At 47.0% G+C, this 21,292-nt stretch overlaps 1 protein-coding gene across 3 annotated transcripts in view; it reads left to right on the forward strand.

Annotated features, from left to right (window-relative positions):
• Nucleotides 1–486: 486 nt before the first annotated feature.
• The window catches only part of LOC126579063 (terminal nucleotidyltransferase 5C), a 33,921-nt gene continuing 13,115 nt past the window's right edge, over nt 487–21,292 (forward strand). The window contains exons 1-2 of one of the 3 annotated variants that reach the window (XM_050242316.1): nt 487–696; nt 2,656–3,340. In XM_050242316.1, the coding sequence (XP_050098273.1) occupies nt 3,305–3,340 (36 nt within the window). In that variant the 5' untranslated portion in view covers nt 487–696; nt 2,656–3,304. Of the gene's footprint in view, nt 714–2,655; nt 3,341–21,292 lie in introns of all 3 variants that reach the window. The other 2 variants (XM_050242314.1, XM_050242315.1) reach the window with 2 other exon arrangements.

Raw genomic sequence — 21,292 nt, forward strand, 5'->3', positions numbered from 1 at the left:
CTTTGCGGTCCCCAAAAGTCACTAGTACGGGACGTGTGGCGGCATTCATAGCGCCATGATAGTGCAAGTGATAGTAGTAGTATCCAATGGATGTTGGTTTTAGGGTCGCTAGCGGTCGGTTAAGCCAGAAATTGAAGTACGCCGTTGTGTCGACTCAAGCGGTTCAAAGAAACTTGACAAAATTGAAAGTTTAAAACCGAAGAACCGTCCGCACTACGAGAACCGGATCTAATATCAGCCGCAACGATGGTTCTTATGACACCGACGGTTGGCCCCGAGGGGGGGGGTCGAGTTGGGGGTTCTTGTGTTGGGAAAGTGGTAGGGCACTGAAATGGCAGAGAGAGCGAGAGACAAGAGAGAGAAAAAGAGGAACGGCAGAGCACATCGGGTTTCGGGGGAGAGATCGGGCGCTTGTGAGCGCTCGTTTCGCGTCCGCCGGAGTGCGGATTGCTCTCCACCGTGGCGCTAGTAATTCTCGGTAGTAGTCTCGTGTTGTCGGTTGTGTGCAGAAGAGCCTGATCGGCGCGCTTAATCGACAAGAAGGAGAACACAGAAGCATAGAAGGCAGTGTGGCTAGTAAGGAGTTTTGCATCGCTAGTGGTGAATCTATACAGAGCTGTACGGGAACGATTGAAAAAGCGTTTTTCGGTGTGAGCTGAGTTTGCTGCTTACTGCTGGCTGGGTACTACACAACAGGTTACTGCTTTTGCACGGTACGATCCAATTCGCTTGCCCAAAAAGGTTCCAAATCTCCTTCCTTGTCCATCCAAAGGGTCGAGAGCACCACCATCGCCGTTCGTGAACATCTCGCGTTACTCGTTACGCCGCGATATGTTATGCTAGTACCGCATTTCGCCGTTCTGTTTATTGGTGTCCATGTGCGTGATTGAGAGAACTTTCGTGATTTTTCCATACCTCGTCTCGTCTGCGGGAGTCATATCTAGCGCCTAATGCCGCATCCATCGCCGCGACGCAGTACCACCAAGTGGCTAGGGGTTTTTTTTTATGTTGAGGCAGGAAGGTCGCTCGGTCGGGCTTTGATCGATAAATTGATCCCTAATTTTGATCGCATTGCGGATTGACGCGACCGGAAAGTAATATAGAAAAGTGCTTCACTAGACACTGTGCATCGCGTGTGCGCTTTAGCAATTTAGGAAGACAGTTTTCCAGCTCCAGCAACAACGGCTGATTATTTTGTTTGGTTATATATATGACTGTACAAAGCGAATAGTGAAACGTAATCGAGCCTAGTGGTTCATAGCGAGAGGGAGCCAGGCTCTTGACCGTATCTTGCAGCTGAAAGCAGCGAACAGGTGGCTAGTGGATTAGATGATGATGAGTGGCATGTTGTAGGCAAAGGATATGGTGACAACGTGAGCGATACTGTTGGCTGTTAGGCTAACGAAGCTACGGCTTCGCTGCAGCAAGTATAACAAGCTTGAGCGTGTGCATGACGACGGTACGGCGACTTTTCGACAATCGCAGCCAAAGTACGTGACCCCAGTAGAAGGAAGAGGTCAGGTTGGAGTAGATTATTCCGACGCGACCCTGTCGCATAGTCAAAACCGAACGCGAACGGGACAACGCGATACAGGACACGTTTGCCAGGAAAGGAGTAGTAGCATCGCTCGTTGCTGCATCTTTGATTTAGAGCACAGAGCGTGAGCAAGAAGGAAAAAGGAAAAGTGTACAGGGAAGACGGAGCCGAGAGAAAGAGAGAGCAGAGAGAGAGAGATAGAAGAGAGAGAGAGAGAGAGTAGTGAATCGCAGGATGCACATGTGTGTGTAGGTGTTTCTCGGCGCAAGTTTAGTAGTGAGTGACCCCCCAAAAAAAAAAGAGGAAAATGAAAATCAGACAGCAGTCGGCGGCAGTACAGTCAAGCGACACTCGGGCATCGATCGGCCATTGCTGGTGCCACATATCATATTAGGAAGGAACGCCGCCGCGGCCAAAGTATTACTACTGCGTGGCTACGTGTGTCTACGTGACGTGGTTGCATCTAGTTAGCAAGGACACTGGCAACTAGATTCTAGGCAAGCGCAGGCTTGGTGTTCCAGCTGTGCGGAGGTCGATGATCGATTTTGGTTGGTTTTTTGGTTTTAAAGCTCGGCCATTCGTTTCGCACACCAGTGTCCGTCGCACCGTTTCGTTCCATCCGGTTCCTGGTGCTGTCCCATCGAACCATATTGTGTTGTGTGGTGGGGCAGGTGCGGGCGTGGGGGGGGGGGGGGGCAGTTTTTGGATGGCATCGCATCGTTTGGTGACGAGTGCAAAAGGGCCATTTTGCAGCGTTTTTTTTGTGAGGTTCATAGCGAGAGCGCCGCGTTCAAAGTCCGAGGTTGAAGAATAGCAGCGTAATTGCTTCGTTGCGGGTTGCTTTGCGGCTAATGAGTAGCGCATGTCGATGCGAAATCGTCGACCGTTGGTCAATTGTTTGAGAACCCGGTCTGCCCCCCCCCCCCTCCCCTCGCACCAGCGATTGCTGACTGTACGAGTGTTGTTTTAGGCTAATGTTTGGAAACCTTTTTTTTGCGTCTTTTTTGTTGTATCAACCCACCAAACCTAGTAACCATAGACTTAACGCATCGGCCCCAACGAACCCTCCTATAAAAATCGACCAATATCATCCGCGAACTAATTTGTACGCATTGCAGTTTCAGATTCCAGCAACAAGGCCAAGCTGCTACTAGCCCACTAGTACCTCACCGATAAACTGCGCCGCCCGTGGGCTCTGAAGACGAAGACGAAGTGAGTGCGTGCTGCAAAGCGTGCAGCAGGAAAAGTCCTAAGCGCGTCTTGCTCGTCCCGAGTTCCGAGCACACACGTGCCCCGCGTGAGAAGAAAAGTAGAAGACGAAGGAACGCCAGTGCTAAAGGAAAGGAAAAAATCAGCGAACGGGAGTATCCCGCTGTGTCCGGTAGAAGGAGAGAGAGAAAAAAAAAGTGTCTAAGCCTGCTTTACGTTGTGCGCCAGTGCGTTCTGAGCTTAAAACGGGACGGCATTGCGTGTAGGTGCCGGACCGACCGGCCGTGTATCCGTGGATACGGGATAGCAGTGCGATATTGCCCAAAGCATTTACTCCACTGAATCCAGACCAGTGTGTGGTGTCAGTGTACCACGACAACCAGTGCGCAAGCTTTGTGTCCGTTCCGCCAGCGTCTGACTGCCGCGTGCCGCAACGTAGTCGTCGAAGGCGTGTGCGCATAGTGCGTACCGAGTGCCATCCGAGGGTAGTGCCCACACGACACGGCCTTGCTCTTCTTCATTCTTCCCTTGCGTTGGATCGACGAAAAATTGGTTTTCATGATATCGGCTTGGATAAACCCCTATAATGAGAAGGTAAGCTACTCTTTTCCATTGATATTGTTTGAAATATTATCCCTTTTTTTTCTTTCTTTTTGCTACTGTACAACTGAATTTTGCTACCGTGCACTACCGGTTGCTAAGGCGCCATCAAAGCGCCCGGTGGGTAATCCGGTTTCTCTATTTCCATTCCGGGCTTAAGCGCACGTGCTGCGAGCCATCATGCGAACGCGTGACCGCGTGTGGTCCATACGCCAACACTTTGTACTGGTGCGCGAAGGGGGGGGGGGAGAAGAGTGGAAAGCCGCCGCTACATGCAGACGGACGGGCGGAAAACTCAATCGAAAAGAAAAACCGAACAAACGAAAACCCATCCCCAATGGTTTGAAGGCAAGGAAAGTTTCAAAAATCAGTCCCGCAACCCGTTGCTAAAATTCAGTGCGTTCAGTCAGCCATTGAAAGTACACCACTGCACTGCAAGTGTACCGTGTGCAATCGTACTGATAAAGAAGGGAGGGAGGGAAAAAAAAGAAGGTGAATGATTTCTCTGTTCGATTTTCGCTCCTCCCATTAGTCCATTTCCACCAACTCTGCCACTCCACCCCGCAATGTGATGCAGTGATAGCTGGGCATGCTCCGAGATTGTAGACATACCAGTGCAGGTGCAGCAGTTTCTGTGTGCTTTTGGGCTACGTGCAGCAATTTTCCAACAAAACCCCCCCCCCCCCCCCCCCGCAATCCTACGCCATGCCATCGGCCGGCCAGTTCATGGTGTCATTGAAGGCCATACAGTGCCGTACGTTCAGTTACATTAGGCCACGTCGTTGGCGTTGGTGATGTTAGTAATTTCACCGCAAAATCGCACCATTGGATTATTATTGTCGAAGAGGTCGAGTCTTGTGGTTTTTTATTTGCAAATTCACCTTCTGGAACCATTTTGACGAAAACCAGTGGCAAAAAATGAGATCTTAAGCATGGAACTGTAAAAAAGTATAAATTTGAACAGAACTAGAGTTGTAATGGTAAGACGAATTGCTTCAGATGACCAATCGCTCTGTTTTCAATCGTTTGAGTTGATTCGCCTCAGGTGAAACGCACAATTTCATGCATGATCTTGATGTGCCCAGTGCCTTGGGGGGACTTCTTGGCGTTCGGTGTGCGGCTAAAATGGTGCAATGTGCCTTTCGACCTCAGCCGACCAATGATCTTCCGGTTGTTAGACACCTCGTGTCAATGACGATGCTTAGATAGATAGAGAGAGAGGGAGAGGGGGGGGGGGGGGAGGGAGAGTTCTTGGGGTGGGTTGTGTGCTCAGAGACCGACAGAGCCCGGTGATGGTATGGTATGCAGTTGGCACGGTGGCGTGACGTGTTCGCACCGATGAACCATTGCTTCGAAACACAAGCATTTCGTTCTAAAAAAAGAAAATAGCGAAGGCGAAATCTTTGCCCATTCTCTATCACGACTAGCGGGCGTCAGTTGTCCCACCCTTCTTTAGCTCTTTCTCTATGTAAATCCTTCCTCCCTCTGTCTCCCTGTCATGTTACTGCCACGAAGGAAGGAAAGGAAGGAAAACTCACTTTTGCCTTGAGCTTTTGGATCATGCTTGGGTTGAGGAAACTGCCATGTGGCAAAAAGGGATGCACCACATAACTATCAGCATACACTCAAGGACGAAGCGAACGGGTAAAGTTACATAAAAGAATCAACGAGATCGGTGCACCAAAAAAAACACATTTCGTGCACATGACGTTCTCTGAAGCGAGAGATAAGCAAATATGGTGCATTTACAATCGAATAGTCTTTCACATCTACGGCGAACGCCATGACCTTGATCTTGTTTGCACGGTTGATAGTGATGGTAGTGGAGTAGGAGAGCGCACACAGCAGCGAATGATTGGCATTAATTAACATTGGCCCGCAGCTAAATACACCATACACATGGATCGTATGGAAAACGCCCTCTACCACCCAACGAACATCGATCACGGTCTCCCCGGACGCAGCTCCGTCCATACTGTATTGTTCTGCGATCAACTCACGTGCATGAGTGCAGATCGAGCGGATTGAATCCACACACCTTGACAGATACACTGCGTAATCACACTAGATGATGCTCTCGATGGCAAATTCTACCTCGGAACATTGCACAATTCAATTAGCAAAAGGGTATTACTTGTCCACGGAATCGTCTTCTGTTGCAGATTCTGCTTGTAGTTTAGGTGTGTTGTTATCGTACATTCCATTTGCTTCAGAAGTTACTAAATAGCAGTACATGTGCCACCGTGGTGGAAACTAACAATCGCGTGCACGCAAGTGCAAAATGTGACCTACGACACGTGATCGCGAGTGGCAGCTTATCGGATGGATGGATTTGTGTTTGCGTAAATACTCCAACGGTATTTCCCTCCGCTTTCAGTTCCTCCCCGCCCCGGTGTTATGCACTCGAATGCACTCTCGCCCGGCGTTCAGAGAAATCGTTTCTAAATAGTCTGTGTCGTCGCTTTCACACGTGGGTTCCACGTCCATCCGCACGGCTTTGAAGTATTTTCGGGTGACAACGGTAGCGCACTGATAACAGCGGACCGTGCGCACGCTGTGTCAAGATGGTGCAATAGGATGGTGGTGATCAGCTGACAGACTATCAACAGAATAAAAAAGGGACTTGCATAATGAAATGAAATACAATCTTCCTCCCTCCAACAATCGATACTATTCAAATGCGCATTAGTAGCGTGAATGACCGAATGATGATCAATAGTAAAAAAATCACACAATCCACCGATAGCGTAAGCAAATGAAAGTAAGCACATGTCGGCGACGATGGGTACGTGGGGCGAATGGGGACTGAGAAAACACCTCGCTCCAAATTATGCAAGAAGGACTTGGCAGGACGGCCCAAGCCAGCGTGCGCATTGAGCTTGCTGCACAGTTTACTCACAGTTTGCTGCTTGATTCGCTGCTAATTCACATACGCACACGTGTGATAGGAAAGTGAAATCATGCGCTTCGTGCCTGGAATCGATAAGACAAGAGTGACATCGTGCACACATCGCTACTTGGACAGTTTCAATTCTCCTCTCCTCGAAAGCACTGTACCAAGATGTTGTAATGCAGTGTCATTCGTTCGTTATTACCAACACGTTTCACTCGCAATTCGCTACGACGAGGGATATAAGGTATTTAATACTGGTTGGCTAAAAAATGCGAAATGGCTCGTTGAAATGAAGTGAAGAATGTTGGCACCCGGAAGTATAACACGAGGACGATTAGCTACATTTGTTAATGCCTATTCCTGAACAGAACAGAGTCCAGTAATGAAATGTTAAAAATAACAAAAAAATCTTCTTGGAACGAGTTTTTTGAGTTGAAACAAAGAACTCTTGTGTAAGCTTGGGCGGTCATGAACACGTTCGTAGATTATTTAACGTTTTAAAGTACGTCGCACCACGATTGCTGAATGCAATGCGGATCCTCTGCAATCGCTCGCGGCTCGCTGAGTACAATCCAATCGTAGGTTCCTTGCTTATCAGCGAAGGCAACCGCTGAAACACCTGACCGCAACATTAACATAACCGAAAACAAACAGTTCGATAATCACTGCTAGCGATAACACTGGCCGCCCGCGCCTGTACAATGGTTCAGCGTTTATCAGCTAACAAACAAAAACAAAAAAAAAAACAACTCCACGCTATGTTTCGCGGTTTATGGCCGTGTCCGACTCCGGGACTCTGGTTCGTCCGTCAGTCTCCTGGCCGTCTCTTTTGTAACGGCTGACCGTTTACATCCCCTAATCTCGCACCATGATGGAGCTGATAAGACGGACGGAGGGTTTTTCTGCAACTTGCTGACGTTCATCGCTAAAGCCGTTGACACAGGGGGTATCGGCCAAGACACACAGCACTCCCCTGCCTGGAGGGTGGATTGGCACAATGCAGATAGTAAAACTGTGCATGCATTCATGAATGCTGAATGAAACCTAAACCTCTCTCTCTCTGGCTCTGTCTCTCGATTGGGTATTTTCCATCAATTTCCGAAGCAAACAGGCAAACACTCTTACCGTGTTTCTGAGTGTTTGAGGTAACGTGGAGCAAGTCATTGGCTTTGTTTGATCGTGGGCGAAAGGTGTGATCGACTGGATTGGAGCATCCTGATAAGCGATTGATGTTGATCATATCGCGCAACGTGCGCTTAGTCAATTGATAGTGCAGTGATTACTGTTTCCTATTCCCTGTCACATGATAGTGCTGATCTAGGGGACATTAACCTTCACTCACGGGTACTTGTTGACCTAGAAGGAAGATGTTTCCTCATGCTTTCCGAACCCGATGCATGGATGCATGTGTTGTGGCGCACATTACAGCACTAAGCGAATGCGGTAATCTGGCTGTGAATGGCTGTGTGTTCAGATACAGCTCAACCAAACTCCATCCATTTATTTACCTTTCTTAAAATATTGCACGACCTTCTCAAACCTTTGCGAGACAGATATCTGAAAAGAAAAATAAAAAAAACTAGCACAAGACGCTATCCATAAAAGGAAGCAGTGTTCTCTTGTTGCTATCGCCAGATCGCAACGCCAGCGTTTGCATCGTACCGCTACGAGCAAAACGGTGGCCCCCAAACACCGGCCGGTGTTTTCGTCACTTATTTTTATTTGGCGTCTACAGGCAACAGGTTCTGTTCGTTCGTGAAAATAGTCTTATGTTGTCGAACGGCCCACGACCACGAAAGACGGTTTTGCACACTTGAACAAAGAGTCTAGTCCGAGGGGGATCCGAGGGGGATCCGATGTATCGAACAGGACCGGGGAGAGAGAGAGAGAGAACTGTCTGAAGCATTCACTAGCACAATTAACTTCTAAATGCTAGTAAGCGGATTGCAAATGACAATTTTTCGCGTACATCGCGCGCACATCAGGAACGCGCTACCAAGGTAGCGGTACCAGTTTTCACTTGGTAACCAGAACGCAGTGCGGTTCGATTGAATGCTTCCTTCTCATCTCAGGTTGCAACGGCAGATTCACCGCCGAGGTGATAGCCATTGACAGTAAATACACTTAGGGAGTGGTGACGATAGCCCCCGATTGCCTCTGGTAACCGCATTGCTGATGTGTTATTGATTGAGCCTTGCCAACAAGGAAAGGAATTTGATCCGATATTGCCACTAGCTAAAAACCACACCTACACCATGTTCGCCGGCCGATGATGATGATTGCATGGTACAGCATCACCGTAGCCATCATCATCATCATCGTTCGAAGACGCTCCTGATACTAGCACAGACTTTTGGCGAAAAAAAAACAGCATCCGGGCTGGTGGTGGTGGTGGTGCTTAGGGGGCTAAGGATAGGAGGTGGACGACGAGCACATTCAGTTCAAAAATATGTGCCGATTCTATATATATATCTCGTCAAGCGACGGTGTGCAAGAGAAGTGCCTTCTTGTTAATGGGCGTTGCATGGTTCCGCGAGGCGGTAGACGGTCCGCACGAACGAACCGCCGACCAGGGACAAGACGAAGCTGCTTTATGTGCAGAGTTAATTTAAATCGGTAAACGCATCCTTGACAAGAACCCTTGAACGCATCATATACGACAGAAATCGCCATCCAAATCGAAGAGTAGCAGCAGCAGCAGCAGCAACAGAGACAGCTAATTGCATAGAAGCAGCAGAGTTTGAGCGTTTAGAAAAGCGAATTGCATTCGATTGTAAGTTTGTGCACCTGAGTTGAGGTGCATGTGTAATGCTGCTAATTGTTCGGAAAAGGTGGAAATTGATAGCACTTAATGTAATTATCATTTTCACTGTGTTATGGCCGATGTTTTATTGCTTGCCAGCAGCGCAATGGATTGAAATCAAACCGTCAGTCGAGTGGCGCTAATGTTTGCCGTGAACTGAACTGGATTGACATGAACGGAAAGGCGATTGGCGACAAGCTGACGTCCCAATTTTTCCTACATTTTCAATGTGCTCTTCCCCTCGGTACGGCTTTACCAGTGCTGCGTCGTCGTGTTCAGTCATTGGCGAGTGTCTCGGTCACTCGGTTAGGGAGGACCCGGTGACGCCAATGGTTGGTTGCTCGGCCCCGCAACACTGGTGGGGCTGTTGGGCCTGTCTGCTGCTCCATATGTGACACCAGACATTTATAATTAAATTGGCGCCCGGCTATAGGTGGTCTCTTACTACCACAATGTCGAACGGTGAACCCAAGCGGACGCTGGTCAAACCAAGACCAAGACAGCCTGTCGATAAAGCGGGTTGTAGCTTTGCCGCTACATTGTTTTCACATGTCAATAGGTAAAAGGTTTTCCAGCAAACTCGTTGACTTATCCAGTTAGCTATGTTAAATGCACAAAAAACACGATTCCTGGCAACTCTTACTCAAAAAAATGTGCAAAACATGTGAGGAAAATATTCGCATTTCAGCAGCATGGATTGATCGGCGGTACATGTGGCACCCGCAGTGCAATCAATATTTGTATGAGACCATAACTCACATGCTGATAGGCATTGTTCAGAGCGAGCGCTTCTTGGTTGGTTGATTTCGAGGAATGTTTTACACTTGTTGCTGTGCAATCACCCACAGGAGCTTCACATACGGGCCAAACGTGGTACTTTGTAGCACCAGGTCACGAACGTATACAATCGCAATGGTGAAACGTGTTTAAATCGTATCGTATCGCATGCGGAAAGGAGGTTGCCGGAGGCAGGTTTTATAGTGTTTAATCTACCGTTGTGATTACTGCTTCAAAAATCCTAAGTAAAGTAAAACCATTCTTTCCATTTTACCATACTTACTGCAAAACTGTGAACTCATGAGCTCACCTCAGTCTTCGATTCCCATTTTTTTCCTAAGGCCAATATGTAGCGCTCATTTCCCGCTCTCATTTTCTCTTGCGAGAAATTTGGAAACTCACACTCAGCACGAGCAGCTCTCGGTGGTCGCTTACTCGGAAAAAAAATTCGGGAATGCTCGGGAAATTTCTATCAAACAATCGATCATTGCGCCCAGAAGAGGTTGCACTGTACTTCAATCTGGAAATTCTCTGTATTTCGCTACTCTCGTTTTCCTCTTCGCGTAACTCAGCGAACTCGCTGTCGCGCGCAAGTCCTCGGGAAACGCGTGGGCAGACCGAGTGAGAAAATTCACTCAGAGAAGTGTTCGCTCTGAACCATGAGTTTGAGAGCGCACCGAACCGAAAGTGAAAACTCCCGTTCGTTAAAAAAAAACGGCTGCTAGCGCTACCATATGGTAGGAAAAGCGTTGTACATTTTCACTATTGTTACTGCCTAGAGTCGGTTGGTTTTTAACAGCAAATTTCAGTTAGTAATTTTGTTTTAAGTTCCGAAAAAAAATCAACAAATTTGAGTTGCAGAACCATGTTGAACGTACAGAGCGTCTGATGGGATGCCACAAAGTTTGATGCAACAGCTGTTAGTGATGCAATACATTTTCTCATCTAACAAAAAAAATCAAATGTTAGCTATCAATTGCAGCCATCGCAGCGAAGCGAATGCAGTTTACTGTTTTAGAGATGGCAAAATTTAGTTTTGAAACAGTCAAACATCGAAGATTGGTTTATTCGAAATACATTGCAGGAATGCAGATTCGTCCGAGAGAAGAGACCTCTCTAAAGCGAAGGCCGCTGAGCTACTTTCACTTTTGCACCTGACGAAATATCTTCAACTGCTGCAGCAGCAGCAGCATTTTACAGCGCCACCCGTCGTGAGCGAGAGGCAAAGTGGGAAAAAGAAGAAGAGATAGAGAACGAGAGTGGCGGGAAAGAGAAACAGAGAGAGAGAGATGGAATACAGACTGTGGAGAAGGAGTGCTGAGGAGACACATGATCGCATTGCGCAATAACCTATCCCCGGTATTTGCATTGCGCCGTAACCTTGACATTTGTGTCTCTTCAACGCATTCGACGAGGAAGAGTCTTCTTCACAATTTTTGGTCACAACTTTCGTTTTAAAAGAAACAATGTTTCACCTAAAACACTTCAGTTTATCACTGATCATTTGATATCATTTGATAGCTTCAAGTCATGCGTGCAGATTCGTGAAATTGTTTAATACAACTAAAGATCTATTTATTTGTTGTAAAGTCCTCTATCAAGAACGCATAAGCTTAATTTAAAAAAAAATAACACAACAAGATGGTCCCGTTAGGATAATTATTTATGGTCAAATAGTTGACTATAGATTGTTTAAATTACATATAAACAACTTATAATACACACTGAGACATGCAAGATTCTTGAAATCTGCTGGCTGCCTTTACTTGCTCCCTCTGTTCCTGTTAGCACTGGAACGTGCTGTTGGGAAAATAAAACAATCACACGTTTGAAAAGAAAACAAATCTTTTTTCTTCAGTCCCGTCGTTGAAAGCCCGTTGGACTATACTAAAACGCAGCTAAACATTACATCTCATTGTAACCAAAAAAATGTAGCGAATTGTTTCTCATATTTTAGTGCAAGAAGCTCCTGTCTCCTTCCTGGTCTTTGTGTCTTTGTTACTCTCGGTTGATTAAATGAAGCAATACATTTTTTCAAAATTAAGTAACAAATTTCAATCTGCGGACAGACGAATGGAAGCAACAATTATTACTTGTGTCAAATTTCTAGTGTTTGCGTGTTGGAAGGTGAGCTTCAAAGCTTCCTTTCCATTGACCTTTCGACATGCAAGTGGCGCTAGGTATTGTACCCTTATTAAATGACCGCTTTTGAAATTGGACCTGTGCGAAATTGGACCTTTGAATAGTAACATCATTGTTATGCAGTCCTTAATTTGTGCTAAGCCGATCAATAGAATTGAAATGGCAATCATATGAAACCATTTGTAAACCGAACTTTTGAAATGCGAGATGTTCATTTTGCAGCTATTCTTTCGACGACTGACAATATGATTAGAAATGGTTGATACAGAAACGACAATGTGCTGTTCATGTTGGCGCCAGCATCAACAAAAGTCTATTGAATGGGGTTGGGTTGCTCGTGTTTTAAGCTCATTTGCCGCACAAAGATCCCGCTGTGTCGATAAATTGATGCATCAGAAAATCTAATTTACTAAAATGAAAATGTACGGCGCATAGGACTCGGTGAGGTCAGGGTAGCTTTATCAAACCATCATTAAACACAATAATCAATCAACGAAAGACTTGTTCCGTTTGGCTATTATCAATTAGCCTCTAATAATTGGAGACGTGGCATGGGCGAAATGGTCTGTACTGGATGAAGGCGGGTGGCTGTTAGCGAAGCAGAAAAAAAAGGGCACAAAAAACATTGCTATCAGACAGCCCGGGTATGGTCGAGACTTCCGGCGACAACGGTTGCATGAGGAGTTTCCATGTTTGCCAAACTGGCACCGGGTGGACGGGGGGCTTATCAGTATGTCATCAGGTTGGCCGATAGCTGTACGTTTCACTGATAGCAGAACGATGATATCACTGGGCGTCAGTCAATACTTTCTTTTTTTTTTTTGTTTTAGTGTCAGGTTTGATTGGAGAATTGACAAAGTGTCCTAATTGGTAAATTGAGCAAATGGCAGGGAAACGATTATTAGCCTTAAGTTGCACTAGTGGATGGTGCTGGCCTTTACCTTCCTGGCCTACAGTTTGACGTTGAATGTGGTTGTCCGTTTTAATGGTGTATGAATGTATGCCGATTGGTAGATTTATTTGCACGACACGTTAGTTGAACAATAGCTCATGTTTTCACATAACATTACTATATGGAAGCATAGTTAATCTGTTCTGTGTTGGGGCAACTATCATAAATATCTCATGGAACCTTCCTCTCTAGAAGATGGTAACACGAACTCCCAACCCAGCTGATACCTCTTCAAGGTGAGTTAGTGTCGGTTGGCGTTTCAGATGCCACCTGCACCAGTCCGCCGATGGCGTTAGTTTATGATTGGAAGGGAAGAAACTGGTCGTATGCAATCCATTCACCGAAGCAAAGCCCATGGTGCAGGAAGCACCGAAGCTGAAGGTTGAGAAGAGTCGACTAACATGAATGAGTTGAAAAACAAAAAAGAATGTAACTGCCGAGCTCCAAACGATAGCATGGAGCGCGATGCACTCCACTAGCAGCTCAAGCAACCACTCTGCCACTCGCTACGTTACAACAGCATGTAGCATGATCACGATCGGAAGACATCAAGGTTAGCAGCAGCTCCTGCGTTGCTGAATCGCCGTAGCGGAAAGGAATTTCGTGCGATCTCTTTTCGTGCCGAGGTTTGGAGCGACCGTTTTGTGTTTGTCAATGAGGAACCACCGACCCCCACACCCACCCTCTCAACGAACTCACGCGCTGAAGACTATACCAACCATCACGCGGTGGGCCGCATGTGCAGCGAAGGTTTTCAGGATTAGTAGATTGGATTCCTGGCGCCTCCATCACCTCAATGCTCACGTGTAGTGGTCCTCCCGTGCCACACTTTTCGAGCGAAAAAGAGTAAGTTGTAAGTGCTTTCATTCCTGCTCTTTGGTGCACGTTTGCCACCTTATCATGCGGCCAGTCTATGATGACGTTAGTAGTTACTGCATCCGACATTTTAAGCCACGCGCACTGGTTGCAGCGCTAAGTGTTCTTGGACAAATTTAGATTTTACTTGCTGTACCAGGTGCCAACTTCAAATGGGTTTAGATGAACCATTCACAATCTATTAGCCTGCCGCACCCCGTGTCCTTCTGGGACTAATGTGCTCGTTGGACCGCACCACAACATGGCGCTGTCTGGTTTAACAATATGTTTCGCTGTAAAGCCGCGCAACCGTGTGCGTGTCTGTTCAATTAATGAGCGTGGATGTGTGTGTCCATCGTGTTTGGAGAACACAATAAGTTGCCCAATTCCAAACCTCAGGTGGCACGGTCACGGGCAGGGTCTACGATTGACCGGGACTGGACGGCGCTTCGATTTTCTGATGGCGTACACCGCACGTTGGCAATTTTAGTAGCTCTTTGCTCCACTTCCCATTCGCTTCACTTGCATAAGTTCCCCCCCCCCCCACCTTCTCCCTCGACCCCTCAACCGACGCCATCTCATGTACTCAGGTGTTGATGTGGTCACTCAGGTGTTTGATCAGAAATGAAGGGGGCATACGGCGGCGCTATGCTGAAAGAGGTGTGCAGTAAATTGAGCGCTGGCATTTGCTGTTATTGGGCCGTTTTTTTTCTCTCACTCTATTTTCGATTGCGAAAGTGTAGAAATCGGTGGTCGGTGTTTCAATTATAGAAACGAAAAACCCACCATTTTCGCCTTGGCTTCACGCACGATGGCGCCGGGGGCCAGGAGGCCAGCTGAGCCAGTCGATGCCAGTTTGATTCGCATTACCAATGTCCAATGTTGAAGGATTGACTTATGGGCAGGAAATGTTGACGAAATCATCACCATCTTTTCCGCCACACCTTTGTCATCACTGCTGAGCACGTTCGTGGCGGAAAAACTTGCCCGTGAATGAGTAACAGTCAGGTCGGTTAGTCCCAGCGCACCACCAGTTTCCTGCATACCAATCTAATGCTGATATAGAACCTCTAGCGTACCAGAACTGTAGTTCACTTCCGTTTGATACACTATTGCCACGTACTGTTATTGTTTGAGACCCGTGACGGTTTGCTGCTACGAAGCGTGCACTCCCGTCCGGCCACCTGTATGTTTTGGCTTTTCTCTCCGCGATCCGCTAAACAGTACCACTAATTGAGGCCGTTATTATCTTAATTGAAACTTCTGTGCAGAACCGGGCGGGCGTGTGTTGTAAGATGCAATTTACACAGCTCGTTTCGGAGACCTAAAATCATCGTGCCGCTACTTCTCTGGCCCCCTAGGACAAAGACCGTCATCCACGGTCATCGTCATCACGGGAGCCACAGTTCGATCGTGAGCACTCGATCGGGTTTTGGGACCAGCAGGAGAAAATGGACCGTGCGCGTATGTCATGATGTATTAAGGTTCGCGTTTCGCTTATGCAATGCACCGTGACACAGGGTGTGCAGAATTTTGTGCCGTATTACCGACCAGGCATCGATGACGAAAGTGTTTTCGGTTGATTGTAGAACGGCCAACAGTGCTGCTGCTGCTACTCCGGAGTGACATTGTTGTGCACAGCAGCCATTGTCCAGCCACGCCACGCGTTCACTGCACGGTTTATGTCATGGTAAAGCATGTTGACATGCTTGATTACTACGGCTAACCATCGTCGTCGTCGTCGTCGTCGTCGTCGTCGTCGTGGCCGCAGTCCGGTGTTAAGGGGAGGCAATGGGTCATTAAATCTTCTCCATTCCATTCACTAAGTGCGATCATCACAGACGCACATCAAATTCACACATCTTCGTGTTCGGTGTACGCGCTCTCACGCTACTAGCAGAAAGAGCAGCAGACTGTTGATTCAGATGAAACAGCCGTTGCTTTACGTTTTCAGAAAACGTTCAGCCCATAGGGCAAGGTGTGATGCTTCGCTGTGGTACCTTGAGATGAATGGTGTTTTGCTGTGATGTTACTGGATGATGGTTTGGCTGCCGGATCGAGAAACAATCATCGAGGGCCCTGGACTTACACTACTACTGGCGCTCTGGCGGTGTCTACGTATACTTGGATCGAACCGTACGCGCGATAGATGCGGGGCGCGTCTGCGTCTACGTTTGCCCATTATTTGCAGTCGTGGCATGGCGTCGTCTTTGCCGACTTTATAGAGGAACGGTTACGTAACGGAGCGCACCATATGTTTGAGCTCTCTGTGAAGCAGAAGTCGTGGGGGTGCTACCAGCTGTTTTGCTCATTCAGTCATTTGCCTTCAACGGTCAGTGCCATCGCTGCTGTACCCCTCCAGTGACCATCCTCTCTCTCTCTCTCGTTCTCGGCACGCATGCTATGTTTTCGATTGATGTTGTTGGCAACTGGGCAACTGGGTCGCGGAAAAGCGATGAACAAAAATTATGTCGCCGCCTGCTGGATGTATTGGATACCCCGTGTCCACCGCAATCGATTCCCTGCGGATGGTTTGTCGGGACCCATTAATTGAATTAATCATGGTGCCGCTTTTGCTGATGTGCTAATCGTGCGGGAAGCATGCCGTCGCTGAACCTTCTTATACCGAGGCTCAGTTTTCGATGTTTATGGTCGAACGGTTGTGTCGAAAAGCGTTGCCTGCCCAACACTCCATTTTGCTCCACTATCCATTTGCGGTTGTGGCGCTCCGCCACTGACGCAGGCGCTGATGGTTGGTTGCGTCTATATAATGCTTTTTCATGTTTGATTTCAAACTTTTCGCAACCATACACTCCGAGGTTGCATTCACGCCAGCAACATCAACAGTATGACTTTCAATCTTTCTTGAAAGCCGCACTGCATTATGGTTTTTAGAAAGTAAAACGTTCTTCCTACGATTCCATGTGATGCAAATGTTCCAATGTGGCCACGCATGTCCTGCACAGGGGGGAATGAGCTTTGGTCGATTGACATTTTGCTCTTCCTCTAGCGGCCAGAACAACCATGGACTATGGAGGATCTGGTTCAACAATCTTTCCTCAAGAAAAAAAAAAGCGAAACTTAATCACAACCCACGCCTACAAGCGGTTCTAGGTTGGATTGGCCCACCCATGGATGCTGCTCTCTCTGTCTCGGAGCTTGGTGATCGTAATTTCGTGGCCAAGAGATAGAGAACGGAGCGCAACCGGTTTCCGGTCCCCGGAGCTGGTTGAGCCATTTCACTGTCAAGTTTACCATTAAACGGACCTGGCCGGCCAGCCAGCCAGCGCTGATGTAAGACCGCAGCTGTTTGTTTGAGCCCTCAGGAAGCGAGTGGCAACAGGACCGGTTCTGTCGCGGATGATAAAACGGTACTATGTGGGTGGATAAAACGACGGAACGCTCTTTGGTAGAGTACAAGAGTTACCCTGTACGATATTCAGCATTCAGTCCGGTGGGGACCGTGTCCGGAGGTCCGGACACTATAAACCAGAATCGAGAGTCCCTTGGATACGATGCTTAGAAGAGGTAGGTTAGTGGAAGATTTAATGTGACCGACGCGAAATGCGCTCATAAATTATGCGATTATTTCACACGTTTGCGTACGGCTTTCGGTTCAACGAACGCCACCCTTCGTGACAACAGTAATGACACTTCCTTTCACTGGCACGGAGGGGGGCCGAAACCAGTCCGAGACCAGGGCGGGAGGGCCACCAAATATCCAGTGGATACGGCGCAGGTTTTAAAAATTTGAAAGTAAGATCAATCATCTTCAGCACCGCGCTGCGCTAACGAAGAAGACGACAAGGGGATTGTTTACGATCCGGCCCATTCCAAAGTGCATACCGTTCGCTAAGACCTCATCGGTCACTGCTACTAGCTACTGGCCGCGGGGTTGGTCGCTGCTGCAAGATCCAATCTTCAGGTATAGAGTGTTTTTACGTAAGCGTTGGCTCTTCTGTTAAGCGGGGTGCATCTTATCCTCGCATCTTGGCCAGAGATTGACTACGAAATTGCTTGGAATAAAAACCGTCATCGTCTCTTACTTTTGCATTAGGTAAGAGGCTGCTGCTAGTTGAGAGCGGGATGATATTGGCTCAATATGGTTGTTACTTAATGGTGGATTAGCGTAGTGGCAATGGTGAAGCGCTGGGAAAGCAACCAGCACTTTCCGTACCCGTTTTTCACTTATTATTCCATTATGAATTCAATGCATTGAGCTTGAAAAGAAAATTGTAATTTCGTTGCAAAAAAGAGCTAGTGAGGGTTTAATGATTTCAAGATGTTCCTTCCAAGATGAAGATACATCATTTTCATTAGTATTAGTAAACGATATGTCGCGAATTATTGCGTTTTGTGACGAAAAGAAAACACATCAAGCACTAGCAAGAAGTGCAGCAGTGCAGACCATAACCGGATTACGTGAATGTGGGCTTGTGACGGCCACGGACGCGGCACATTTCAGCATTTCCACAGAATTCACGTGACGGGCCACCGGGTTGGCTAAGGGCGCAAGTTCCGCATTGGAAAACGCAATGTGCTAGAAGACGGAAGAAAACGTTGGACGCTCCCACGCCATCTACCACACGGTTGGATGGCCACACCATGCCATTGGCCAGGCTGTCGATTCCTGTGATTCCCTGGCCAGTTCCGCCAGCGTTGCCACGCCACCACGTCTGTTTGTAAAAGAAAAAAAAAACACGAAAGCAAAAGAAGAAGTAAAATATTACAAAACGTGACCAATCCTCAAACCATCACCACACCGGTGGGGGTGGGTAGGCAGGTGGGCAACTATCACTAAAGGAAGTGTACTATTGACGCGTCCCGCTCGGAGGGATTACTTGACTGCAATGTTTCGTGCTCTATCGCTGGCTCGCTATTTTCCACCGGCCTGATGGAAGGGAGAAGACCGAATTGGTTGGTCTGTAAAAACTATTCCACTTCAAACTCGAATGTCCTCTTCGGAGGACTCGTCTTCTTCGCTCTAATTTGTATAGTAGAAGCGTTGACAGATTTTGAACTAAAATGTAGCCATGTGCTTCCAGATATTTTTAATAATTTTCTTTGACACTTCCCTAAACATTAATCAAAAAAGAGTCTCTACGTTACGCATTAACAGTGTCATCTCCCATCTGGTATTGAGTGCTTGCACTGTAGCAGGAAACTGTTCGCTCTGTTCTGCTCATATGCAAATTGATGACATTTCAAATTGACATCCAGATGCCAAGGCCCTGGAAGTGAAACAGGTTTGACCGTTTGGTTTTACTGAATCTTCCTCCGCTCCTATGCGAGTTTCATCCAAACGAGTTGAGAAGAGGCGTTGTTCCGGTTTTCGCGGATTGTGTCAGAATTCCTATAGAATATTTAAGCTAGCGGTGTAGCACAGCGAAGAGCGCGAAAGCAACCATGATGCAGATCAAGATCATTACTGTTTTCTGTTTCGCGATCGCGATCCCATTTGGCGATACTAACGAGAGATTGCAGCAACACGGAAACAACGCTACTTCGAGACTTTACCGGGAGTGACTCTATAAGTAGAACATTGATAAAATGCGTCGATTCTTTGCCGATGTGACTCGACAATTTACTCGTTGTAGGATAGAGTATCCAAGTGCAATTGGCCCTGGTGGACTAGAAAGTGGATTCCATCGTTCGGTTCAGTGGGGCAACGTGGTAACGATCAGTATTGTGTCAGTCTCTGAGCGATTACGGTGCAATAAACATTCATAATTGGTCTCACGTTTTAGTCAACGTTTCATCGTATCTGTGGGCTCGATAATGTTTAGCACTACCACCATTCGTCATAGGTCGCTTTAGTGATCACTGAAATGATCGTATGCAGTAGCGATCGATGTGGTCGTACAATGCTGCCCCTGGGGTATTGGATTCACACTTTGTCATGATTCCACGATGCGGATGCTGCTATTCCTGTTAATTTAATAATGTTCCTTAACTTTTTACACGTAGAAAGCACGAACTAACGGACGAGTTGTATTCCAGTGAGTATTATTCGATGTAATTACCATGTTTAATTGTTTGGTATTAAACATTTCTTGGTATTAAAACCACATCACTGCTTTGAGTCCGCTGGCCTGCTAACTAGCACGTGCATCTCAACAGCAAACAACGTTTAAACTACAATTGATCCTCTCTTATTCTTCAAAGTTAAACGCGCTGTAAACAAGGCTCATGCACCAATGCAAAATATTATTCTGTTGATTTCTACTTTTGTTCCAGAGCTCCGCATTTTAATAGTTCATTGTACTTATACACCAACAGAAACGTTTGCCTGAAACAAATTGTGCGTTCAAAAGATTGCTAATCAAACATTAGACCTTGAGCGCATGAGAGTGTATTGAGCTACGGAATGCTCGTGGGGACGCTGATCGTTAATTGTGGCTATGTAAATGACTCAACGCACGCGCTTACTACTCTGCATCAAGCAAACCTTATAAGCGATATAGGAATGCACGAACCCAGGGAGCGCCAGCAGCCTGTATTAGCCTCATTTAAAAGCCGATGCACCAGTGTCACTGTCAGATGTAGAGCTGCTCGTGTTTTTGTCAAATAAACACGCTACACCCAGCCCTCGCCCTAGCCGAGCTCACGTGTTCTGACCGAGTGTGGTGTGGTGTTTTTCCGTACTTTCACCATGAGGGATGGAGTGAGTGGGTCGGAAGGAACTCTGGTTCAAGTATGACGTATAACTGTGAGCACCGGTAATGTACAATAACGTGCTTACATTGAGTTTTGAGGGGATTCTCATCACGACCGCGAGACAGGTCACTGTCGTCTATGTTGATTTTTCATGCAAAAAACACGATCCTCTAACAAGATACTGTCTGGATGGTCTTCTGAAGTGTTTGTTTCAAGTTTCAAATCACTCAAATCGTACTCGATTCGCCGTTTCATTGCGCAAAGAGAAAAAAAATGGTTTCATATGGAGTTGGGTACTGTTGGTGGTTCTATGTTAAAGCGCCCAATCATTGCCTACGTGAAAGGTCCTGTTTCTTTTGCTTGCTGAGCAGGCACTTACGGCCGCTCGCTCTCTAATCAGGGGGAATTCCAATCAACGCTGGATCGAAGCAATCAACATCGCACGATGGAGGTAATTTCCTGACATCTGACAAATGGGTGATAAAAGGCTACGCAACTCGTCAACGATTAGAGTGTTGGCGTGGTGGTTTTTTTTTGGAGAAAGATTAATTTAAAATCTGAAATGTATTACCCCAACAGCTGCGCTATTGCAAAATGTGGCGTAAACAGTTGTGATGCTTTCTTATGAAATCATGAAAGCGATGGGACGGTATAGCATCCAAGGAATGTAGCCCTGTAGCGCGTGTGCAATATTCGATCGATTTTTGCGCAGTGGATGTTTCTCCCGATTTTATCAAACATGTTGCTGGAGTATCTGATAAAACAGTGTGGCATGTAATACGCCTCCACGCTGCCTTGCTGTCCAGTTCCACTGCGTCATCTTCTTGTTGCTCACAGAAATGTACCATTGATGTTCCCGGGAGAGAG

This window comes from Anopheles aquasalis, chromosome 3 (genome assembly GCF_943734665.1).
Source record: "Anopheles aquasalis chromosome 3, idAnoAquaMG_Q_19, whole genome shotgun sequence".
NCBI lineage: Eukaryota > Metazoa > Arthropoda > Insecta > Diptera > Culicidae > Anopheles > Anopheles aquasalis.